Source organism: Anabrus simplex, chromosome 1 (genome assembly GCF_040414725.1).
Source record: "Anabrus simplex isolate iqAnaSimp1 chromosome 1, ASM4041472v1, whole genome shotgun sequence".
Taxonomy (NCBI): domain Eukaryota; kingdom Metazoa; phylum Arthropoda; class Insecta; order Orthoptera; family Tettigoniidae; genus Anabrus; species Anabrus simplex.
In genome coordinates, this window is record NC_090265.1 from 89,988,914 (window position 1) to 90,012,460 (window position 23,547).

The 23,547-nt window shown below is 39.1% G+C and overlaps 1 protein-coding gene across 1 annotated transcript in view; it reads right to left on the reverse strand.

Annotated features, from left to right (window-relative positions):
- Window positions 1-2,514: 2,514 nt before the first annotated feature.
- LOC136884290 (ras-related and estrogen-regulated growth inhibitor) overlaps window positions 2,515-23,547 on the reverse strand; it is a 400,921-nt gene continuing 379,888 nt past the window's right edge. The window contains exon 6 of the mRNA XM_067156363.2: window positions 2,515-6,566. Coding sequence (XP_067012464.1) covers window positions 6,346-6,566 — 221 coding nt within the window. The 3' untranslated portion in view covers window positions 2,515-6,345. The remainder of the gene's footprint in view (window positions 6,567-23,547) is intronic.

Sequence of the window (23,547 nt, forward strand, 5' to 3'; positions counted from 1 at the left end):
AATTGATATGGGAACATCTCACTAAAGGAAATATTCGAGACATTGAAAGTGTAAAAGCAATCTACATGAAAAAGGTATTATGTTTGTCCAAATTCACTCCTTCAAGACTATGTTACGAGCTGACAAGAGAACTCTTCTATACAGAAGAACTACGTCACAAACTAATATTGCCGTCTACAGATGCATTCAACCAGTTACAAACAGAGCTGCGAACCAAGAAGGGAGATATATGGGAAACATTTTACATTTTACAAGGCAAACTATGAACTCAGGCACATAGTGACTAGATTAGCAACACACGGTTTTCATCATCGTGTGTGTGCTAACAAAACTTTCCACACCCCGAGAAAGGAATGTATATGTGTTCTGTGCGAGAAAACTTGTGACTTATATCATGTGATGACGTGTACTAAAAGACAGATGGGACTAACCAAATTCTGTTTGATGTAATTAGTCATGTAAACATATTTTAATGGTCATTGGCTGCAGTAAAATCTTTATTTAAAAAGCATAACATGAAAATTTCCTTTAGAACCAATAACAGAAATTTTGATATATTACACAACTCTAAATCACTAAATAAATCTAATGCTTTTTCAAAATCTGGAGTATACAGATTCAAATGTAACAACTGCAGCTCCTCGTACATCGGTCAAACTGGCCGCAACTTCAACATCAGATACTCCGAACATATCAACGCCATTAAATACAACAGATACTCCGCCATAGGACAACACATACATTACTCCAAGCACAATTTCACCAATATTGAAAAAGGCATGAAAATACTTAAAATCATTAACAAAGGCCCCCTCTTAAACACTACTGAAACTTGTTTTATTCACCTTGACCAATACTTCAACCCCAATTTAAACTTAAACAACATTTCTGAAAAACCCAACATCCTATTTGACTTCCTAATTCTTCTTCTCAAAAATTCTAAATAATTCTAAATTTCAAAACCTGAATTCAATTTTCCATGCCTTACAAAGTTCCTACCCACATTTTATACCTCCAGTAACCCACCCTCCTAACCCACCCTAAACTACCCCTCCTTCATCCCTATCTTATCCTCTCTCACCACCTTTCAACTTTAAACCCTTTTAATCTTTTCTTATCCACTAATCTTCTTTCTTTATTAATTTATCCTATTTTTCCTTTCACCCCCCCCCCCCCAAAAAAAAAACTACATTGCCCATTGCCACCTTCATTTTGGGCCCTCACTTTCAAATTTAAACTCATGCCTTGCGTCCGCCAACTTTGACTACTTCAATCACGACCTCAATTTTTTTATATTCAAGAAATAGCGCACTGTGCATACACGTTTTCATTTGTTTCCGGTATTGCGCTTTTTACCATTTTTTCTATTCACAATTGTTTTCTCACGTCAACTGTTCTAAAAATCTTCAAGATCATAATTACGTATTCAATTATATTGAATCGTATTACAAGTATATATATATATATAGGTACATTTTCGTGAACTAAGCAAATACTTGATCATTAATCTATCCTTCAATCTCTGTCAGCATATGAAACTACAGCACTTGACGTTGTAAACACCGCGCCGATCTTCTGGAGCTTGCAAGTTACTTCGGTTGAGCTGCTCGTCTTCGGCCTCTTCATGACTTTAGATCTTCATATTTGGATTGTGTTGTGACTTTGTGCCTGACGGTGTATGCAGTCTGGCTCATTTAACTGTTCTCTGCTTTTCGTGAACATTGTGAGACAGTGCCAAACATTGCGTGTGCCGTGTTGATGCTCGGAAGATTACGCATTACTTCTTTTAAGTGACTTACATTCCACTTCGTCTAAATTTTACAGTGCCTACCCCCGTCATTTTTATATCACCTCTTCAACTGATATTGTGTGGACTTGACCATTAACTTCTTTCTTACTTATGCATTGTTTTTCGAGTTATAATCGACTGATGATGACCCAGACTGGGGTTGAAACCGGTACCATTTCCACTTTTAATTAAATAAGAATGTAATCTCTACATCTCTTATTTACTTGTATTGAATAGGTTGAACTACCATATTTATTATTTCAATTTAACTGTGATACTTTTCAATACGGAACAATGAAATTTTTACCTTTAAAAGAAGAGATAGAATGATAGGACATATCTTTAGACATCAGGACTTGTTTGGTTAGTTTTTGAGGGAAGTATAGGTGGTAAGAATGGTAGGCATAGACCAAGGTATGAATATGGCAAGCAAATTAGATCAGATGTAGGATGTAGTAGTTACGTAGAAATGGAAAGGTTAGCACAGGATATGGTGGCATGGAAAGCTGCATCAAACCAATCTATGGACTGCTGACTCAAACAACAGCAAGCAACTGTAAGTTAATGTAACATGGTTTTATGCTGTCAGTATAAGTTTGCAAAAGCCATTGTTGAATTCTCTTGCAGCCCAACTCTAGGTGTGACCTCTTATGAAATATTTTGTGCTCCTGAATCCTCACAAATTGAGAGGAATGGTGAACAAGGACTAGAATAAGAAAAATAAGATCCTTTCATACAATTTATTATAAAATATACAGTTTTACAATGTAAACATGTTGGTTAATATAATGAAAATGATGTATTAAATTGTTTGTACCAGTAATTGGATGTTAAAAGTTTGCCATCCAACTTTATATACAAATAACAATATTTCAAGGATTATAAAATAGACTGTAATAATTTAAGCATAACTTATCTTCCTCTCCCTTTCTTCATTACATTTTTACTTGTATCTCAACACATTTAGGCTGTGTAATATGTAGTGTGTATAGAGTACACAGTGACTTAATTCAAACATCATGTGTTGCTTTTGTCACGTCTTAAAGGTAGGTGGCATTATTCATAATTGTTTCCAGCCTAGATTGCTTGCTAGTCTGATTAGTTCCACCGTAATTTGCAGGGAACTGTTAAGTTCTCAAAATTTGCTGTAATGCATTTAAGGTATTTTTACTCCTTTCTTGCCTCTGGCACATTTGAATTTGTAGCTGTTAAAATTTCCTTAACCGTCTCGTGCATGAAGATCTCATAGTTGGTCATTGGAGTTCTCATATATTTTTATGCATTATTTTTTATTTTTAATCTCAGTAGTACCTATCACCTATTCAACTTCACAGTCAGTCAAACACATACATAACTGATGCCGTGTTATTTTGTTTCATAACAGATGGCAAAATACCCCTACATCCAAAGGTACTCCTTCCACCCCATCAACATTCACGCGTACAAACCACCATTTATTTTTTCTGTGGACCACCCCTTATACAGTTGCCACAGACTTTAGGAGTACCTCTGGCATCAACCTCAAAGGCATTACAGACCTACAGTCATGTAAGTATGATGATCGATCTTTGAATGTTAAAAGCTTATAAAGGTATTCACTAAAAGTTATTTATATATTTCATTATGGTAAACCACATTATGTAAGAGTGTTTTTCATCACCAAACACAAACAAAAAATAATTCATGCACGAGAGGGTTAATAACTTTACATGCAATTATGTTGCATATTGTACTTCATTTGACTATGAAATTGAATGAGGTCTTCTTGCTTAAACTGGCAATGTTTGAATCTATATCAATATTCCTCTCAATTAATTTATACATTAATGCAAACTACCTCATGATTTATTGAGGCTAGGAATGAGAATAAAAATCAATATCATTGTGTAACATATAACAATGATACCTACCATCGGTCTTATCCATGTATTAATAGGTAAGATGGCACAGTATTGCCAAATACAATTTAAAATAGAACTCTTTAAAAATATTTCCTGTCAGCATGATAAGACTTTTTATCCATATAAGCAAAACAAGCTTTCAGCTTAATAACAATATAATAAAAATTTCCTGTTTTCAGAATGTTTTGTAAAAGTAATTAATGTTAACAGAATCTTATTCTTGAAGATGGAAGGTATATGGCAGTTTCAGTATAAGTGAGTTTTTTAGCTTCATTCAGAGGTACTTTCATGGTGCAAACCCAAGTTATTTAATTTATCATAATTATGTATAGTTTACAGTCATTAAAGCCATTTCTTTCATTAAATATTTGTCATTTTAGCCTAGTTCCATGAGAAGATGGGGAAGCTTGTTTGGAGTTGTTTGATCATTAGTTGTATTACTTGCTGAAAATGCAAAGGTATTCAGTGGTCCCTCAGCCAAGACTGGTAGATCTTCCTAGTGACTTATCTTACTTGCTCACATAAATACAAACTTCTGACTAATGGGTCTGTTTGTATTAATTATTAGTCTGCATACATCCTGGCCTAATCACACCCAGGTGACTGGAGTGGGACATTGATGATGATGATGATGATGATGATGATGATGATGATGATGATGATGATGATGATATAATATCCTGGCCAATGATGAAACTCTAACACATTGGGGGTGCATAGCATCAATAGCCTCTCAAAGGGAGTGTGTTTTGTGCCAGATTATTGTCCTAATACCAAATGAGCTTCTATAGCTCAGTAGTAGGTAATGAAGTGAATTCTGGGAGTGATGCCATATTTGATCAATTTCAACCAATGGCAATGGCTCTTCAGTAGGGATGTATGGAAATGTCAGATGATTTCTGATACTGTATTTTGTTCTGAAAATAAATATATTGGCAATGAAGATATCTCTCTCCTACATGTTATACGAGGTAAGATTTCTACCATCCACATTCCTAAAATGTGTTCTTTATTCTGAGAGAATATTGTATACCTTCACTGCTGAAATAACCTGAGTGAAGATTTTCCCTGAGGTTTACCAAAAACATCCTTGCAAATGGCTGGGATTGCTAGATAGTGCCTCATTTCAGGTCCCCTGAGTGAATGGTTGTTTTATTTTTTCCTACTCATTACTCATTCCATGCATGGGGTAGGTAGTACCTAATTTTGGGACCCAGGACACCTTTCCTAACTTGAGCCCCAACTGATTAGATATGTAGTCATTATGACAGTACATGAACATTTAAAGCATGAAGCTGATGACTGGTGTCCCCAGTGCATAAGTGAAACAATAGGTATTTCAATATATATAATTTAAAATAAAGTCTAGTAATTATAGAAGATGTGTGATCTCATAATGTAAAATCTGTCTCCCTTTCTTATATTTTTATTGCCTAAAACATTCTAGCAAATTAGCATTCAAAAACAAACAAGAAACAGTCTGAATGGCCTCAATTCCCATGTTGTTACAGACAATTTAGTTTACATCATTTAGGCTGCCTGGGTGTCAATTTTGACATTGTATTTTACTCTACCAGATGGCAAAGGAACAGTTCTCTGAGCTGTGGCTGAGTTTTAATTCATTTTGTTGGGTAAACACTAAATGTGTTACCAGAGATCTTTTACTTGTCAACATCCTATGACATAGAGTATCGAATGGACTTTCTTTCCCCCTTCAAAAATCCTCTCTGTTGGGTTTGAACATACAATCTTGGAATCCAGAGGCATTGAAGAAAGTATACCAACTTTCATTGTCAAATAATTACACTCATCTGGTAATAAGTACAGAAAAGCTATTATTATAAAACTAAAACCGAGCAAGTGGGCTTGCGGTTAGCATAATGTAGCTGTGAGCTTTCAAACCCAAGTGTCGGCAGTCCTGAAGATGGTGTTCCATCTTTTCCCATTTTCACACCAGGCAAATGCTGGGGCTGTACCTTAATTAAGGCCATGGCCACTTTCTTCCCACTCCTAGTCCTTTCTTATCCCATCAGCGCCATAAGAGCTATCTGTGTTAGTGCGATGTAAAACAAATTGTAAAAAGACATTTTTAAAGAAAAAAGACTAAAAATATGACAAGTCAGATCAAAAGCAACATCATATGATTGGTAAGTAAGGGTGATAAATCACAATTACTTGACTGGAGTTCAACGTTTCTTTATCCTTATAGACATATGGTTTTTTAACACTATTGTTACTGTAATGTGCAGGCTGTACTTAAAGTTCTCACATTGAGAACTGTAAAGAATCTTATGTTACATTGAAACAAGTTAAAATTCAAACACTGTTGCTTGTTCAGAAGTGCACTATGCTGATCTTAGGAAATCAAATATCCTAACATAATAATTATTTAATTTTGATCTATAATTAGCTACTTTACAATGTGTCTTTTGGTTTGTGTATAGTCTCTTCAGTTTTGTGAAAATATATTTTCCACTTCTTCATACAAAGTTGCCTTCTTACCTATTAGAATATATAAATCTAGGCTCTAATTTTTAATACCATTCAGTTTGAAAAATGTCGATCATGTTTACTATGACAACCATTGTATGTACCGGTATTTAGCTGCCATCATGGCAGTGTGGACATCATATTTCAAAGAATAAGAGAAATTATCTATTCTTTGGGCAAGGCACTATCACTCTTTCCTCGAGAATAAGCCCTAATAGCTGCATTTTTATTTCCCAACATTCGCTCCAGCAGCGATTGCTTGTTTTTCCTCCGCACACTCAACACTTCCCGGCACAGTTCATGGAAGGCTTCGGCAACCTGAGTCACTTGCTCTGCAGCAGCTACCTCACTGAACCAACATTCATAATCTTTGGCAAGTATTTCTCCTGGAACAAAATTAATACAAATTGAATTATTTATGGTATATGCTTAAGTGAGAAAACTGGCAATTGAAGCAAACTTTCAACGTATTAGGTCGTGTTACGTACATGTAGTACGTGTTGAAGAGATGTTAAGTACAGAACAAAAATGGCCAGCCGGACACCAGTGGGATCCAAACCCACAACCTCCTGATTTCGCGTACTACATGTACGTAACACGACCTAATACGTTGAAAGTCTGTTTCGATTACAATGCGGTCGTGAAAATTCAATATTCATTGAGAAAACTGGCATTGAAATTTACTGAATAGTGTTACCAGAGTGACGTGATTGAAGTTAACTTTAAGTGCTTACATATTTCTATGAGTAGAATGGAACTAAAGGGAAATTTTTAGCATTTCTCAATTTCTTAGACATAGTGCTTAGACATGGTTTACAGCAATAGTAGACACATAACAGAGTACCTAGGTCATGAAAGATACTGCCATGACCAAGAAATCATCAGATGCACAGTTTAAGATTCCTAAATGAAATTGCTTTGCAAAGATTACACTTCTAGCATTTATGTTTTCATGTCCAGAATACTAGACATGATTGCTGTGTGAAATTAGACAAAGTGCTGGAAAGACCTTGCTTTACTATCTCACAAGAAACCACAAATGTTAATAAAATACAGAACAATTTGAATCAAATTTCACTCCTGTTTTTTTTTTTTTTTTTTTTTTTTAAATAAAAAGATATCCTCATCCATCACAGGTCTGACACTATGTGGAGTTATACACTAGGAAGTAGTTCCTGATGCCATATTATACAGAAGTCTGCAGTATTCTCAGCAGTGAAATAGGCAGATGGACAGAGTTAAATAATAATAATATTAATATGATGATGATGATGCTTACTGAGTAAATATCTGAATTTCATAATTCCAATAATAATAATAATAATAATAATAATAATAATAATAATAATAATAATAATAATAATAATAATAATCATCATCATCATCATCATCATCATCATCATCATCATCATCAATCTACTGGGTCCTCCATCTTCTATCCAACCACTATTACTGCTCTTTAACTGTGTTCCAATCCATATTCTTTCTTATTAGACTGTTCATTATAGAGTTCAACCAGCATTGTCTTGATCTTCTTCTTGTTCTCCTTCCTTCAGTCTTAGCCTCCATCATCAACTTTGGTATCCTTCCCTCTTCCGTCCTCTTAACATGACTGTCCAAACCACCTCAATTTATTTATCTATATTCTATTGGAAAGGTTTCTAATCTGATTTCCTTCCTGACATCCTTATTTGTTACTGTGTGCTTTCTTGTCTTTCCTATTAACTTAAAAATGTCATCTTACAAGCCTGGATTTTACTCTGTTGTCCTTTTGTCAGTGTCCAGGTTTCTGTTGCATATTTCAATAACAGTGCCCTTCTTTTTCTTCTCTAGTCAACACCATTGTCTTGTTTTTCTACACACTTATTTTCATTCCATAATTACCATTATAAGTTCGCTTCTATGGTGTAGTGGTTAGTGTGATTGGCTGCCACCCCCGGAGGTCTGGGTTCGATTTCCGGCTCTGCCACGAAATTTGAAAAGTGGTACGAGGGCTGGAACAGGGTCCACTCAGCCTCGGGAGGTCAACTGAGTAGAGGTAGGTTCGATTCCCACCTCAGCCATCCTGGAAGTGGTTTTCTGTGGTTTCCCACTTCTCCTCCAGGCAAATGCCAGGATGGTACCTAACTTAAGGCCATGGCTGCTTCCTTCCCTTTTCCTTGTCTATCCTTTCCAATCTTCCCATCCCCCCACAAGGTCCCTGTTCAGCATAGCAGGTGAGGCCGCTTGGGCGAGGTACTGGTCATCCTCCCCAGTGGTTTCCCCCGACCCAGAGTCTGAAGCTCCAGGACACTGGCCTTGAGGCTGTCAAGGTTGGATCCCGCGCTGAGTCGAAGGGAAAAAATCGACCCTGGAGGGTAAACAGATAAAGGAGGAGAAGAAGAAGAAGAAGAAGAAGAAGAAGAAGAAGAAGAAGAAGAAGAAGAAGAAGAAGAAGAAGAAGAAGAATTACCATTATACTCACTCCATATCATCATCAAAAAGTTTTCATACCCATCCCTGAAGGGGAGGGGCAGTCCATCTAGAAGGTTACGCCTAATCTCTGGCCTCACTCAACATGTCTAACTGACCTTGTACATTCTCTTTGTTTTCTCTCCACATCACAATGTCACCTGCAAACAACATCACCTTCAGTTCCTTGTCCCCATATTTTTCCATTGTCTCCTTCACTATTTCATCCATTACCATTATGCACAATTGTCTGTGTAGTAAACTGTACAGCTGGTGTCTCAATGACATGGATTGTGTGGTGGTAAATAATCTTCACTTGAAATGCAATGTAATGGTACATGTAAGGGGGTTTGTTTAGAAGGGAGTGTAAGGAAGATACATTCAGGAAACAGAATGGGCTAGGGAGCAGTGATGAGAATACAGGGAGCTGGAAGTCAAGTAAGGATGTTGTAAAGTTGTACATTTTGTGGTGATATTTGTTTGCACCGGGGTTCGATGGTACGAGGCATTGTAAATTTTATGGGAATTACGGTTTGATGTGTATTTCAGTAGATATTCGTTTTTCTAGAATTCGTTACTTATACTATTGTAACATGCTTGTTACAGCACAGCTGTTTTCGTGAAGGCAGTGAACTGGTTGTCATCGGCTCGACGTTATTTTACCCAATCATTTTGAAAGCTCTTTCATTCAATGGCATCTCTTGTGCCTTTCTCCTTTTCTGAAGTCAAATTGGTCTTCTCATCTCTTTTCTCATATCTTCTTTTCTATCTATTTGGGCAATACCTTGATATGAGTAAAGGAGTGGAATCGGAGGTAAGGCTTTTTGCGGATGATGTTATTATCTATAGAGTGATAAATAAGTTACAAGATTGTGAGCAACTGCAACGTGACCTCGAAAATATTGTGAGATGGACAGCAGGCAATGGTATGTTGATAAACGGGGCTAAAAGTCAGGTTGTGAGTTTCACAAATAGGAAAAGTCCTCTCAGTTTTAATTGCTGTGTTGTAGAAATATTGTACAGAAGGGAATAGAGTTCATTGCTAAGTTAATAGCTATGTATTTAAAATGGAACAAGTTTTACAGGTAGATGGCCAGACGACTTCCTTAAAATAATAATGGTGCCTGTTCCGAAAAAAAAAAAAGTAATGCTAAAAATGTGAAGATTATCTGACTATTAGGATCATTACTCATATAACAATCAATCAATCAATCAATCAATCAATCAATCAATATCAATCAATACTGATCTGCATTTAGGGTAGTCGCCCAGGTGGCAGATTCCCTATCTGTTGCTTTCCTAGCCTTTTCCGAAATGATTTCAAAGAAATTGGAAATTTATTGAACATCTCCCTTGGTAAGTTATTCCAATCCCTAACTCCCCTTCCTATAAATGAATATTTGCCCCAGTTTGTCCTCTTGAATTCCAACTTTATCTTCATATTGTGATCTTTCCTACTTTTATAGACGCCATTCAAACCTATTCGTCTACTAATGTCATTCCACGCCATCTCTCCGCTGACAGCTCGGAACATACCACTTAGTCGAGCAGCTCTTCTTCTTTCTCTCAATTCTTCCCAACCCAAACATTGCAACATTTTTGTAACGCTACTCTTTTGTCGGAAATCACCCAGAACAAATCGAGCTGCTTTTCTTTGGATTTTTTCCAGTTCTTGAATCAGGTAATCCTGGTGAGGGTCCCATACACTGGAACCATACTCTAGTTGGGGTCTTACCAGAGACTTATATGCACTCTCCTTTACATCCTTACAACAACCCCTAAACACCCTCATAACCATGTGCAGAGATCGGTACCCTTTATTTACAATCCCATTTATGTGATTACCCCAGTGAAGATCTTTCCTTATATTAATACCTAGATACTTACAATGATCCCCAAAAGGAACTTTCACCCCATCAACGCAGTAATTAAAACTGAGAGGACTTTTCCTATTTGTGAAACTCACAACCTGACTTTTAGCCCCGTTTATCAACATACCATTGCCTGCTGTCCATCTCACAATATTTTCGAGGTCACGTTGCAGTTGCTCACAATCTTGTAACTTATTTATCACTCTATAGATAATAACATCATCCGCAAAAAGCCTTACCTCCGATTCCACTCCTTTACTCATATCAAGGTATTGCCCAAATAGATAGAAAAGAAGATATGAGAAAAGAGATGAGAAGACCAATTTGACTTCAGAAAAGGAGAAAGGCACAAGAGATGCCATTGAATGTATGAAGATCCTAATGGAAAGGGGACTAGAAGTTAACAGAGAAATGTATGTGTGCTTTGTGGACTGAAAAAAGGCTTTTGATAGAGTGATCTGGAAAAGTTATTACACATACTGAAAGACATTGGAGTAGACTAGAGGGACAAGTGCTGCATCAGAGAATTATACAAAGAACAGAAGATAGTAGTGAGAATGGGGAATGTGAGGAGATTCACATTGGCAGAAAAGCGAGGCAAGGTTGTTTATCTCCATCACTATTCAATTTATATACAGGGTGAAGCAAAATTCGCACACTCAGGCATCGCAGCGCGACTCCTCACATGCCAGCAATAAAAAAATGTCTCTCACAAAAGTTCGTCCTTCGAGTATATCCGGCAGAAAAAGGGCATTGGAGAGTGGTAATCTGGCAACACTGTAACCACATGTAGGGTAACTACCTCTGTCAGCACGTATTCTTTGTGCTGTACAGTTGGTGCAGTGGATACAGTTTTGGGTTAGCATTCAGGAGGTCGAGGGGTCGATCCTGGGTTGAAGCATATGCTTTTTATTTCATAAATGTAGTCCAGGTGGTACGGTATCTGGCAACTTAATCATCAACAGCGATTGCAGCGGGTCCTCTAGAAAACATTTGCACTTACATACTACGATCCTACAAATGGACGAACAATTGTTTTTATTGGTTAGCTTTGAAAGACGCCCTTTGAACGTCGTGGGCGTGAATTTATTCGCACCACTTCATATACTAAATGTGAAACCTGTTTTCTTTGTACCCTCCTCCAATGATCTCATAGATTAGTAGCAACTATTATTCTTGCCTCGTTCAGGTCCATTACATTTCGTTACGGTTTACGTTACCAGTAGGCCTAGCAAAGTATTTGTTGTGTTCAGCGTTACAAAATGTTGTAAATGTAGGATACATGTGACCTAAGGTACGGTGTCTTACTGTATTACAGTATGTAATGTCCGATGGAAATTAGTAAATAAAAAATTGCGCCTCAACCTAGGATCGAACCCTCGACCTCCTGCATGCCAACCCAAAACTCTATCCACTGCACCAACTGTACAGCACGGATAAGTATTGCTGACAGAGGTACTTACCGTACATGTGGTTACAGTGTTGCCAGATTGCCACTATTCAGCATCCTTTTTCTGCCTGATATACTCGCAGGACGAACTTTTGTGAGAGACATTTTTTTATTGCTGCCATGTGAGAAGTCGCACTGCGACGCCCGAGTGCGCGGATTTCACTTCAGTCTGTATAGATGTTATGAGGAAAGGAGTGCTAATACAAAGTAAGGGCAGAGTAATAGTTGTAGGGGAAAGTGAAGTATGTAGATGACCAGGCAATCACTGCAGAGAATGACAGAAAAAATCGTAAGAGTTGGAAAAGAGTTTGGCATTTCAATAAACATCAAAAAGACAAAACTAATGAAAGCAGGTAAGGATGAAAGTACAATGAATATTGGAGGTCAAAACCTAGAGGAGGTTCATTTACTCAAATATCTTGTAAGTGTGGACTCCAGGAGAATAGAGGAAAGGCAATGCCAGGTTGATGCATGTTTCAATGCTAACAGAGGGTATATAAAATATTTCATGTAAGAAAGAATTTCATGTGGTATGCTGGTACGTTCTATTCCTATGTCCTCCCCACTATGGCAAACTAGTGAAAGTGCTGCTGAATTCTTGTTACCATGGTGAGATAGAGGATCTAAATGAAAGAAAAATCCTAAGAAAGATCCTCAGCCCAAGTCAAAATTCTGAGGGTGATTATTGCCAGAGGTCAAATGCAGAGTTGTTCTCAAAATTTGAAAAGCTCTCACTTGTTACGGGGAAGCACTATCTTAGGTTTTACGGTCATCTGTCTCGAATGCCTAACACTAGAATATCTCAAAGAACTCTTGATCTTCCCATGATTTGGAAATGTACCACTCCATGGGCAACTGCAGTGAAGGAGAATCTGGCTCAGGTAACTGAGACACTGGTTCAAGAAGGAAGTATGTTCAGGACCTGGGTCTTCCAGGAAGAGTGGGAAGACGACCTGATGTAAAGAGGTCCAAAGAGTGCACTATTTTAATTAAGTTGTTTCCTTTTCAGGTATTTTAATTTTGTTCCTTTTTCAGGTATAATTCTATTACCATATGTTTCCCTTTTCAGGTAATTTATGAATTTATTTATTCAAAATTAATTTCAGCAGACTGAAGAATCTAACAGTTATAAATTAGATGAGTCAAAGCTGAAAATAGATGGTTTCAGATATCACAAAAAAAAAAAAAATCAAGTGTAGCATATGGTTTCATCTGATATGATCAAGGCATGGAACTCCCACAATCAATCTCATGACTCCATTGCCTGATGAATCTACTTGTATCTGTTTCTGATTAGTATTCTGTCCCATGGAGTAGCAACAGATGGATGACCATGTAGAAGATCTTTGACTTGGAGCATAAGAGGTTCTTTCAGTCACAGAAGATACTTGTAACTTGGTGCCACTTCATGAGTTTGAGTGTCCAGGACGTTATTGCCTTCGGTTCTCAATCAATCACTAATGATCTGCATTTAGGGCAATCACCCAGGTGGCAGATTCCCTATCTGTTGTTTTCCTAGCCTTTTCTTAAGTGATTGCAAAGAAATTGGAAATTTATTGAACATCTGCCTTGGTAAGTTATTCCAATCCCTAACTCCCTTTCCTATAAACAAATATTTGCCCCAATTCGTCCTCTTGAATTCCAACTTTATCTTCATATTGTGATCTTTCCTACTTTTAAAGACACCGCTCATGCTTATTCGTCTACTGATGTCCTCCCACACCATCTCTCCACTGACAGCTTGGAACATACCACTTAGTCAAGCAGCTCGTCTCCTTTCTCCCAAGTCTTCCCAGCCCAAACTTCGCAACATTTTTGTAACGTTACTCTTCTGTCAGAAATCGCCCAGAACAAATCGAGCTGCTTTTCTTTGGATTTTTTCCAGTTCCTGAATCAAGTAATCCTGGTGAGAGTCCCATACACTGGAACCATACTCTAGCTGGGGTTTCACCAGAGACAAATATGCTCTCTCCTTTACATCCTTACTGAAATGAAATGAAATGTCGTATGGCTTTTAGTGCCGGGATATCCCAGGACGGGTTCGGCTCGCCAGGTGCAGGTCTTTCTATTTGACACCCGTAGGTGACCTGCGCGTCGTGATGAGGATGAAATGATGATGAAGACAACACATACACCCAGCCCCCGTGCCATTGGAATTAACCAATTAAGGTTAAAATCCCCGACGCGGCCGGGAATCGAACCCGGGACCCTCTGAACCGAAGGCCAGTACGCTGACCGTTCAGCCAACGAGTCGGACACATCCTTACTACAACCCCTAAATACCCTCATAACCATGTACAGAGATCTGTACCCTTTATTTACAATCATATTTATGTGATTACCCCAATGAAGATCTTTCCTTTTATTAACACCTAGATACTTACAATGATCCCCAAAAGGAACTTTCACCCCATCAACGCAGTAATTAAAACTGAGAGGACTTTTTCTATTTGTGAAACTCACAACTTGACTTTCATCCCCGTTTATCGTCATACCATTGCCTACTGTCCATCTCACAACATTATCGAGGTCATTTTGCAGTTGCTCACAATCTTGTAACTTATTTCTTTCTCTGTACAGAATAACATCTGCAAAAAGCCTTATCTCTGATTCCACATTTTTACACATATAATTGATATATATAAGGAAACATAAAGGTCCAATAATACTGCCTTGAGGAATTCCCCCTCTTAATTATTACAGGGACAGATAAAGCTTCACCTACTCTAATTCTCTGAGTTCTATTTTCTAGAAACAGAGCCACCCATTCAGTCACTTTTTTTGTCAAGTCCAATTGCACTCATTTTTGCCAGTAGTCTCCCATGATCTACCCTATCAAATGCCTTAGACAGGTCAATCGCGATACAGTCCAATTGACCTCTTGAATCCAGGATATCTGCTATATCTTTCTGGAATCCTACAAGTTGAGCTTCAGTAGAATAACCTTTTGTTAAGTGGAAGCCAAGATAACATAAGTCAGAAGTATTGACAAGTGGGATCTGATCAGCCACAATAGTACCACACCAACTGTATGGATTACACTCTCTAAGTAGATTGAGTAGAGTAGCTTTGGCTAACAATGGCTATGTCTTTATCGCGGCTTTACAGCTCTGCACTTGGGACGTGGTGGGCTAGTCCCATTGTTGGCTGTCTTGAGAAGTTTTCCCATTACTCTCCAAGGCAAATATCGGGGGCAGCTCCTTTTATAGGCCATGGCTGCTCACCTTCTTGGCACCTCAAATCAACGCAGCACATCTCGTGGCCTGAGAAAGGGCATCACCTAGGAAATGTAGACATGTAGTAGTAGTAGTAGTAGTAGTAGTAGTAGTAGTAGTAGTAGTAGTAGTAGTAGTAGTAGTAGTTTTTTTTTTTTTTTTTTTTTTGTTTTGGCAGGGGAAAATCTTTTAAAGACACCACTCTGTGTGGGAGTTGGATTTCCACCAACTAAAAACCCCTGCCCTCTTCACTCAAACCATTCTGGAACTGCTTGTCGGCATGACATCAGAATGGAGTGATGTATGTTATTAAGTTCTTCCTTTCTCTTCTTTCTCCTTCATCCCCATAATGCTTGTCGCCATTGCCTTTACTGTGTTCCAGGCAAACGGGCTCTCTAACATAATCTGAACCAGATTCCCTGGCGTGAGTTGTCGGCCAAGTTGTTGGCAGGCTTTTCTTCGTTCTTCTTCCCATCGAACACAGTAGAAAAAGGTGTGTTCTACTGTATCCCTTTCAGAACAGTACCAACAACCATCTCCCTGCGTCTTTCCCATCTTCATGGCGTATACGCCGAATCTTCCATGTCCTGTCAGGATCTGCGACAGATAGTAATCTACCTGCCGATGTCTACATTTAAGCCAGTCTCCTATGTTGGGTATTAGCTTTTTTGTCCATTGGCCAACATCGGTTGTGCCATCCCATCGGTCTTGCCAGTCTAGTAAGAGTTGGTTCCTCGAGGCTTTCTTTTCCTCAGCAGATATAGTTGCACCCCTTTCATGCCAAAGTTTTCTCTCTGCAACGAAGAGGTCAATGGGAATACTGGTAGCTACAACTTGTAAAGCTGCTGTCGAAACAGTTCGATATGCACAGGTAACTCTGAGCAGCATTTTCCTCTGTACTCTTTCCATAGCTCTTCGGTGAATCTTCCTCCTGAGTGCATTGTGCCAGATAGGTGCAGCATAAAGTAAAATGGAATATACTGCAGAGCACATAATCTGTCTCTTAACTGTTCTTGGTCCCCCGATGTTAGGCATAAGTCTGGCTAATGCCGATGCCTTCTTCTCTGCCTTTTGGGTTACTGCCTTCACATGTGCACCAAATGTGCAATTCCTGTCAATAAGAACCCCAAGGTATCGTACAGACTTTCCTGGGATAATCACTGTATCATTTAATAAGAAACGGACATTTTTCCAATTCCTGGAACCTTTCAAAATTACAGCCTCAGTCTTATGTGGAGCCAATCTCAACTTATTATTTACCATCCAAAGGTTAACTCGTCTCAGTGATTCATTTACTCGGAAGGTCAGTTCTTCTACATTCTCTGCTATTACCACTATTGCAAGGTCATCTGCATAACCAATAGATGTTGTCCCTTTTGTCAGCTGCAGGCGTAAGACACCATCATATAGAATGTTCCACAAGGTGGGTCCTAGGACAGATCCCTGTGGAACGCCAGCACTCATTTCAAGATCTTCTAAATCATGAAATCGTATTCTTCGTCCTTTGAAGTACTTAACGATTATTTGTTGTAGATACTGAGAAATGTTCATCCTACGAAGTTCTCTCAAAATAATGCTCCAAGAAGCAGTGTTAAAAGCATTTTTGACATCTAGCGTTATCAAGGCAGCCCATTTCTCACTGCTTTCTGCCTGTATTTGAATCACCCTCTCAATAGCTTGGGTTGTGGTTCTACCCGTTCTAAATCCAAACTGGTTCGAAGAAAGTCCTCCCTGTTGTTCAAGTTCTTTCTCCAGTCTAGTTTTAATCAATCCTTCGTAAAGTTTGCTCAAGGTGTTTAATAAGCACAGTGGCCTGTATGCTGATGGATCTAATGATAGTTTCCCTGCCTTCAATAACAGCACTAGCTTGGCTACTTTCCACTCATCGGGGAATTCACGCTTTTTTAATAAATCATTGAAGACTGATAAGATCCAACCAGGTGCCACCTCAACTGCATACTTGATGGCTTCTGGTGGGATTCCATCTACACCTGGTGCCTTACCAGTCTTCATATTGCGTGCTACCTCTTGTAACTCAACCACAGTGAACGGTTCTGCAACACAAAAATCTGATTCCGTTTCAAGTCTGTCATTAGTACAAGGGAACAACTCCATTGCTATGGCTTTCCTTCTATCAGCTGGGAGCTGAACTGGTACCCTGTTGATTATTCGACCGGTCACTATCTTATATCCCGCTCCCCAGATATCACTGTCTAGATCTTCGCATAGCTTTTGCCAGAGATTTCTCTTAGAATCCTTTATTAGCTTCATTAGTTGCCTCTTTGATGCCTTATAGTCAGCTTCTAATGGTATTAAGTTGACCTGGCTGATTTTTTTCCTAGATCTTGTAAGAATTCGTCTCTTGCGATTGCAGTCTTTCCTTTGCATGTCTATTTCATTGTTCCACCAGTAAGGGACTCGTGTTTTATATTTTGTTGATCCCCTCAATCGGCTGGTCCTACAAGCATCTTTAAGAGCAGTAGTTACATCTTTTAGAGTATGTTGCACTGTATCTACAGTTTGTGACATCCACTCGATTGCAATTTTAAAGGTTTCCCAATTATAGTTCCACACCGTTTTCGTGATATCATTAAGCTTCTTCGATCCCTTAACTTGAAAGTAAATAAAACGATGGTCGCTGAGAGATTCATCTTCCATAACTTCCCAGTCAACAATGAATGATGCTATACCCTGCGTTGAGCAGGTGACGTCTATGAAAGACTCTGAGTTCCCTCTGGAAAAAGTTGGTAAGATTCCAGTGTTATGAACCACCAAGTCTAGGGTCGCTATCCATTCTGCCCAATATTCTCCCCTACGATCTGCAGTTGGTGCCCCCCACAGAGGCGACTTGACATTTAGGTCTCCGAGAATGATAGATTCAATACCTGACGCCATGCAGTCCTGAACTATTGCATCTACTTCAGCTTTGAAAATATCAAAAGGGATGTTAGGAGAGATATAGCAACAATAAATCTGATATTGCTGAAGTTGAATACACAAATATCCTTCTTCTGCCCTTATGCTTAGCACCTCCAACTTATCATTTAAAAAATATGCAGCTACATCACATCTTTTGTCCGTGAACCAACCACCTTCGGCTACTCGCCTTCTGTTTGGCTCGCTAACAAGCACTAAGTCTACTTTCTTTTCCAAGGCTGTCGCATACATGATGTCATGACTGTCGGATTTCCTCATGAGATTCGCCTGTAGTAGTAGTAGTAGTAGTAGTAGTAGTAGTAGTAGTAGTAGTAGTAGTAGTAGTAGTAGTAGTAGTAGTAGTAGTAGTAGTAGTAGTAGTAGTAGTAGTAGTAGTAGTAGTAGTAGTAGTAGTAGTAGTAGTAGTAGTAGTAGTAGTAGTAGTAGTAGTAGTAGTAGTAGTAGTAGTAGTAGTAGTAGTAGTAGTAGTAGTAGTAGTAGTAGTAGTAGTAGTAGTAGTAGTAGTAGTAGTAGTAGTAGTAGTAGTAGTAGTAGTAGTAGTAGTAGTAGTAGTAGTAGTAGTAGTAGTAGTAGTAGTAGTAGTAGTAGTAGTAGTAGTAGTAGTAGTAGTAGTAGTAGTAGTAGTAGTAGTAGTAGTAGTTTTTTTTTTTTTTTTTTTTTTGTTATGGCAGGGGAAAATCTTTTAAAGACACCACTCTGTGTGGGAGTTGGATTTCCACCAACTAAAAACCCCTGCCCTCTTCACTCAAACCATTCTGGAACTGCTTGTCGGCATGACATCAGAATGGAGTGATGTATGTTATTAAGTTCTTCCTTTCTCTTCTTTCTCCTTCATCCCCATAATGCTTGTCGCCATTGCCTTTACTGTGTTCCAGGCAAACGGGCTCTCTAACATAATCTGAACCAGATTCCCTGGCGTGAGTTGTCGGCCAAGTTGTTGGCAGGCTTTTCTTCGTTCTTCTTCCCATCGAACACAGTAGAAAAAGGTGTGTTCTGCTGTATCCCTTTCAGAACAGTACCAACAACCATCTCCCTGCGTCTTTCCCATCTTCATGGCGTATACGCCGAATCTTCCATGTCCTGTCAGGATCTGCGACAGATAGTAATCTACCTGCCGATGTCTACATTTAAGCCAGTCTCCTATGTTGGGTATTAGCTTTTTTGTCCATTGGCCAACATCGGTTGTGCCATCCCATCGGTCTTGCCACTCTAGTAAGAGTTGGTTCCTCGAGGCTTTCTTTTCCTCAGCAGATATAGTTGCACCCCTTTCATGCCAAAGTTTTCTCTCTGCAACGAGGAGGTCAATGGGAATACTGGCAGCTACAACTTGTAAAGCTGCTGTCGAAACGGTTCGATATGCACAGGTAACTCTGAGCAGCATTTTCCTCTGTACTCTTTCCATAGCTCTTCGGTGAATCTTCCTCCTGAGTGCATTGTGCCAGATAGGTGCAGCATAAAGTAAAATGGAATATACTGCAGAGCACATAATCTGTCTCTTAACTGTTCTTGGTCCCCCGATGTTAGGCATAAGTCTGGCTAATGCCGATGCCTTCTTCTCTGCCTTTTGGGTTACTGCCTTCACATGTGCACCAAATGTGCAATTCCTGTCAATAAGAACCCCAAGGTATAGTACAGACTTTCCTGGGATAATCACTGTATCATTTAATAAGAAACGGACATTTTTCCAATTCCTGGAACCTTTCAAAATTACAGCCTCAGTCTTATGTGGAGCCAATCTCAACTTATTATTTACCATCCAAAGGTTAACTCGTCTCAGTGATTCATTTACTCGGAAGGTCAGTTCTTCTACATTCTCTGCTATTACCACTATTGCAAGGTCATCTGCATAACCAATAGATGTTGTCCCTTTTGTCAGCTGCAGGCGTAAGACACCATCATATAGAATGTTCCACAAGGTGGGTCCTAGGACAGATCCCTGTGGAACGCCAGCACTCATTTCAAGATCTTCTACATCGTGAAATCGTATTCTTCGTCCTTTGAAGTACTTAACGATTATTTGTTGTAGATACTGAGAAATGTTCATCCTACGAAGTTCTCTCAAAATAATGCTCCAAGAAGCAGTGTTAAAAGCATTTTTGACATCTAGCGTTATCAAGGCAGCCCATTTCTCACTGCTTTCTGCCTGTATTTGAATCACCCTCTCAATAGCTTGGGTTGTGGTTCTACCCTTTCTAAATCCAAACTGGTTCGAAGAAAGTCCTCCCTGTTGTTCAAGTTCTTTCTCCAGTCTAGTTTTAATCAATCCTTCGTAAAGTTTGCTCAAGGTGTTTAATAAGCACAGTGGCCTGTATGCTGATGGATCTAATGATAGTTTCCCTGCCTTCAATAACAGCACTAGCTTGGCTACTTTCCACTCATCGGGGAATTCACGCTTTTTTAATAAATCATTGAAGACTGATAAGATCCAACCAGGTGCCACCTCAACTGCATACTTGATGGCTTCTGGTGGGATTCCATCTACACCTGGTGCCTTACCAGTCTTCATATTGCGTGCTACCTCTTGTAACTCAACCACAGTGAACGGTTCTGCAACACAAAAATCTGATTCCGTTTCAAGTCTGTCATTAGTACAAGGGAACAACTCCATTGCTATAGCTTTCCTTCTATCAGCTGGGAGCTGAACTGGTACCCTGTTGATTATTCGACCGGTCACTATCTTATATCCCGCTCCCCAGATATCACTGTCTAGATCTTCGCATAGCTTTTGCCAGAGATTTCTCTTAGAATCCTTTATTAGCTTCATTAGTTGCCTCTTTGATGCCTTATAGTCAGCTTCTAATGGTATTAAGTTGACCTGGCTGATTTTTTTCCTAGATCTTGTAAGAATTCGTCTCTTGCGATTGCAGTCTTTCCTTTGCATGTCTATTTCATTGTTCCACCAGTAAGGGACTCGTGTTTTATATTTTGTTGATCCCCTCAATCGGCTGGTCCTACAAGCATCTTTAAGAGCAGTAGTTACATCTTTTAGAGTATGTTGCACTGTATCTACAGTTTGTGACATCCACTCGATTGCAATTTTAAAGGTTTCCCAATTATAGTTCCACACCGTTTTCGTGATATCATTAAGCTTCTTCGATCCCTTAACTTGAAAGTAAATAAAACGATGGTCGCTGAGAGATTCATCTTCCATAACTTCCCAGTCAACAATGAATGATGCTATACCCTGCGTTGAGCAGGTGACGTCTATGAAAGACTCTGAGTTCCCTCTGGAAAAAGTTGGTAAGATTCCAGTGTTATGAACCACCAAGTCTAGGGTCGCTATCCATTCTGCCCAATATTCTCCCCTACGATCTGCAGTTGGTGCCCCCCACAGAGGCGACTTGACATTTAGGTCTCCGAGAATGATAGATTCAATACCTGACGCCATGCAGTCCTGAACTATTGCATCTACTTCAGCTTTGAAAATATCAAAAGGGATGTTAGGAGAGATATAGCAACAATAAATCTGATATTGCTGAAGTTGAATACACAAATATCCTTCTTCTGCCCTTATGCTTAGCACCTCCAACTTATCATTTAAAAAATATGCAGCTACATCACATCTTTTGTCCGTGAACCAACCACCTTCGGCTACTCGCCTTCTGTTTGGCTCGCTAACAAGCACTAAGTCTACTTTCTTTTCCAAGGCTGTCGCATACATGATGTCATGACTGTCGGATTTCCTCATGAGATTCGCCTGCAGTATGTCCATTATTGGTCGTTTAAATTCAACTTCCTTGCCTCTAATATTAGCTTCCTGTAAGTAGGGCATTTCATTTGATCTGAGCGGTGGCCCTCCACTTGGCACATGGTGCAAAACGAAATGTTCCCACAATCCTTCGCCAAATGGCCTTCTTGTCCACAATTTAGACAGCTCCGTGACCGGTCATCCTTAACGTCGCAGTGTGGCGCTTTATGTCCAAATCCAAGACATTTAAAACACCTTGCAACTGTAACTTTTTCCTTCACCATACAGGTTGCCCATCCCACATTTATTTTCTTTTTCTTTAACAGTATTTTCGATGGTTCCGTTGGCAATATTACGGTAGCATTCAGATTTCCGAACCTCCCCGGTCTTACGGACGTAATATTGATCTGAGATTCTTCGACAGCAGCTTCTAAGGAGAGTGCTGCTCTGAGATAGTTTTCATTTAAATCCGGATCCATACCGTACACTAGAATTGTTGTCTCCTTCCTTTTTGTTGAAACCTCTATTTCCTTGACGTTTTTAGTTATCTCACGTTGTAATACGTCAGCCTTTCCTTTGCCTTCTACAGTAAGTATAAGGTCATCCTTTGCTGTTTTCCTTATTCGTTTTATTTTAACACCAATTTTTTCGATGTTTACACCTTCCTTTACTGTTTTAAGCAATTCGGCGTACGTTTTTCCCGCAGCTTTGCACGTAACTGTTTCCTGAGTATTGTCATTTAAGGATTTCTTTTTCGATGTTAATCCCACAGAAACAGCCTGTTTTACCTGCGTTTTACCCGATTCCAAGCACCCTATTTCAATATCACTCTTACGAAACATCCATTCCAAGATTTTCCTTATATAATTCCGATCAAGGGTATCCGGGATAGTTATCAGCACCTTCTTTCTTGCATGAGTCTCAATTATCTCTTTCCAGTGGGTGAGACATGAATACAGGCTCTGCAGGTCATTTACTCCATCTTGATTAAATGAATATGGTATTACATATACATATCGCAGCTTCTCCCGCTCTCCTCCTCGACTCGTGTAGGTTTGCGTAACAGTGCGCAGGAATTCCGTCTTACCTTCCTCCAGATTAGAGTTCAGCAAGTCAGAGATTTCTGTATGCATATTCTTCATGCTTCTCATAATTCCATCCTCCTCTGTAAGATGTTTGGGATTTACAACCATTGATATATCCCAATCAGTCAATTTCCCTATATTTCCGGAGATGACGTGCGTGTTACTGTAAACACAGTCAGGCCATTCCTTATCCAATAGCTTCGCAAACTCGTCAAAGCACGTAGCTTCCAAAAGGGTCTGCTCTATATCTAGCACTCTATCACTGAATTGCGCCTGTGTCCCAACATCACGGGTTATTTTCTTACTGGAGGTAGTGCCCTGTTCCAAATCACTCCTAGCCTTTGGATCTTCATTCACATCAAATTGTTCCCATTCCCACGAACGACTACGGATTATTTCTGCCATTTGTCCCATTTCTTTAATACCTTTCTTTATCTCCGCTTTCGTATTGGGAGTCATCTTAACTAATGCTAATAAGTCTTCACTATGCTTGACTAACTTATCAATTTCTAGTCGCATCTCTTCTAATCCTACTCTTTGGTTTATAGTCTTCGTACTCTGTAGTTTCATGGTTACGTCCAGCTCCTCATCCGACATAGTATCTCTTTGGTTTTCTACGTCTATTTCAACCTCTTTGGATTTGACATTTCTATTCTCAGTACCTCTACTC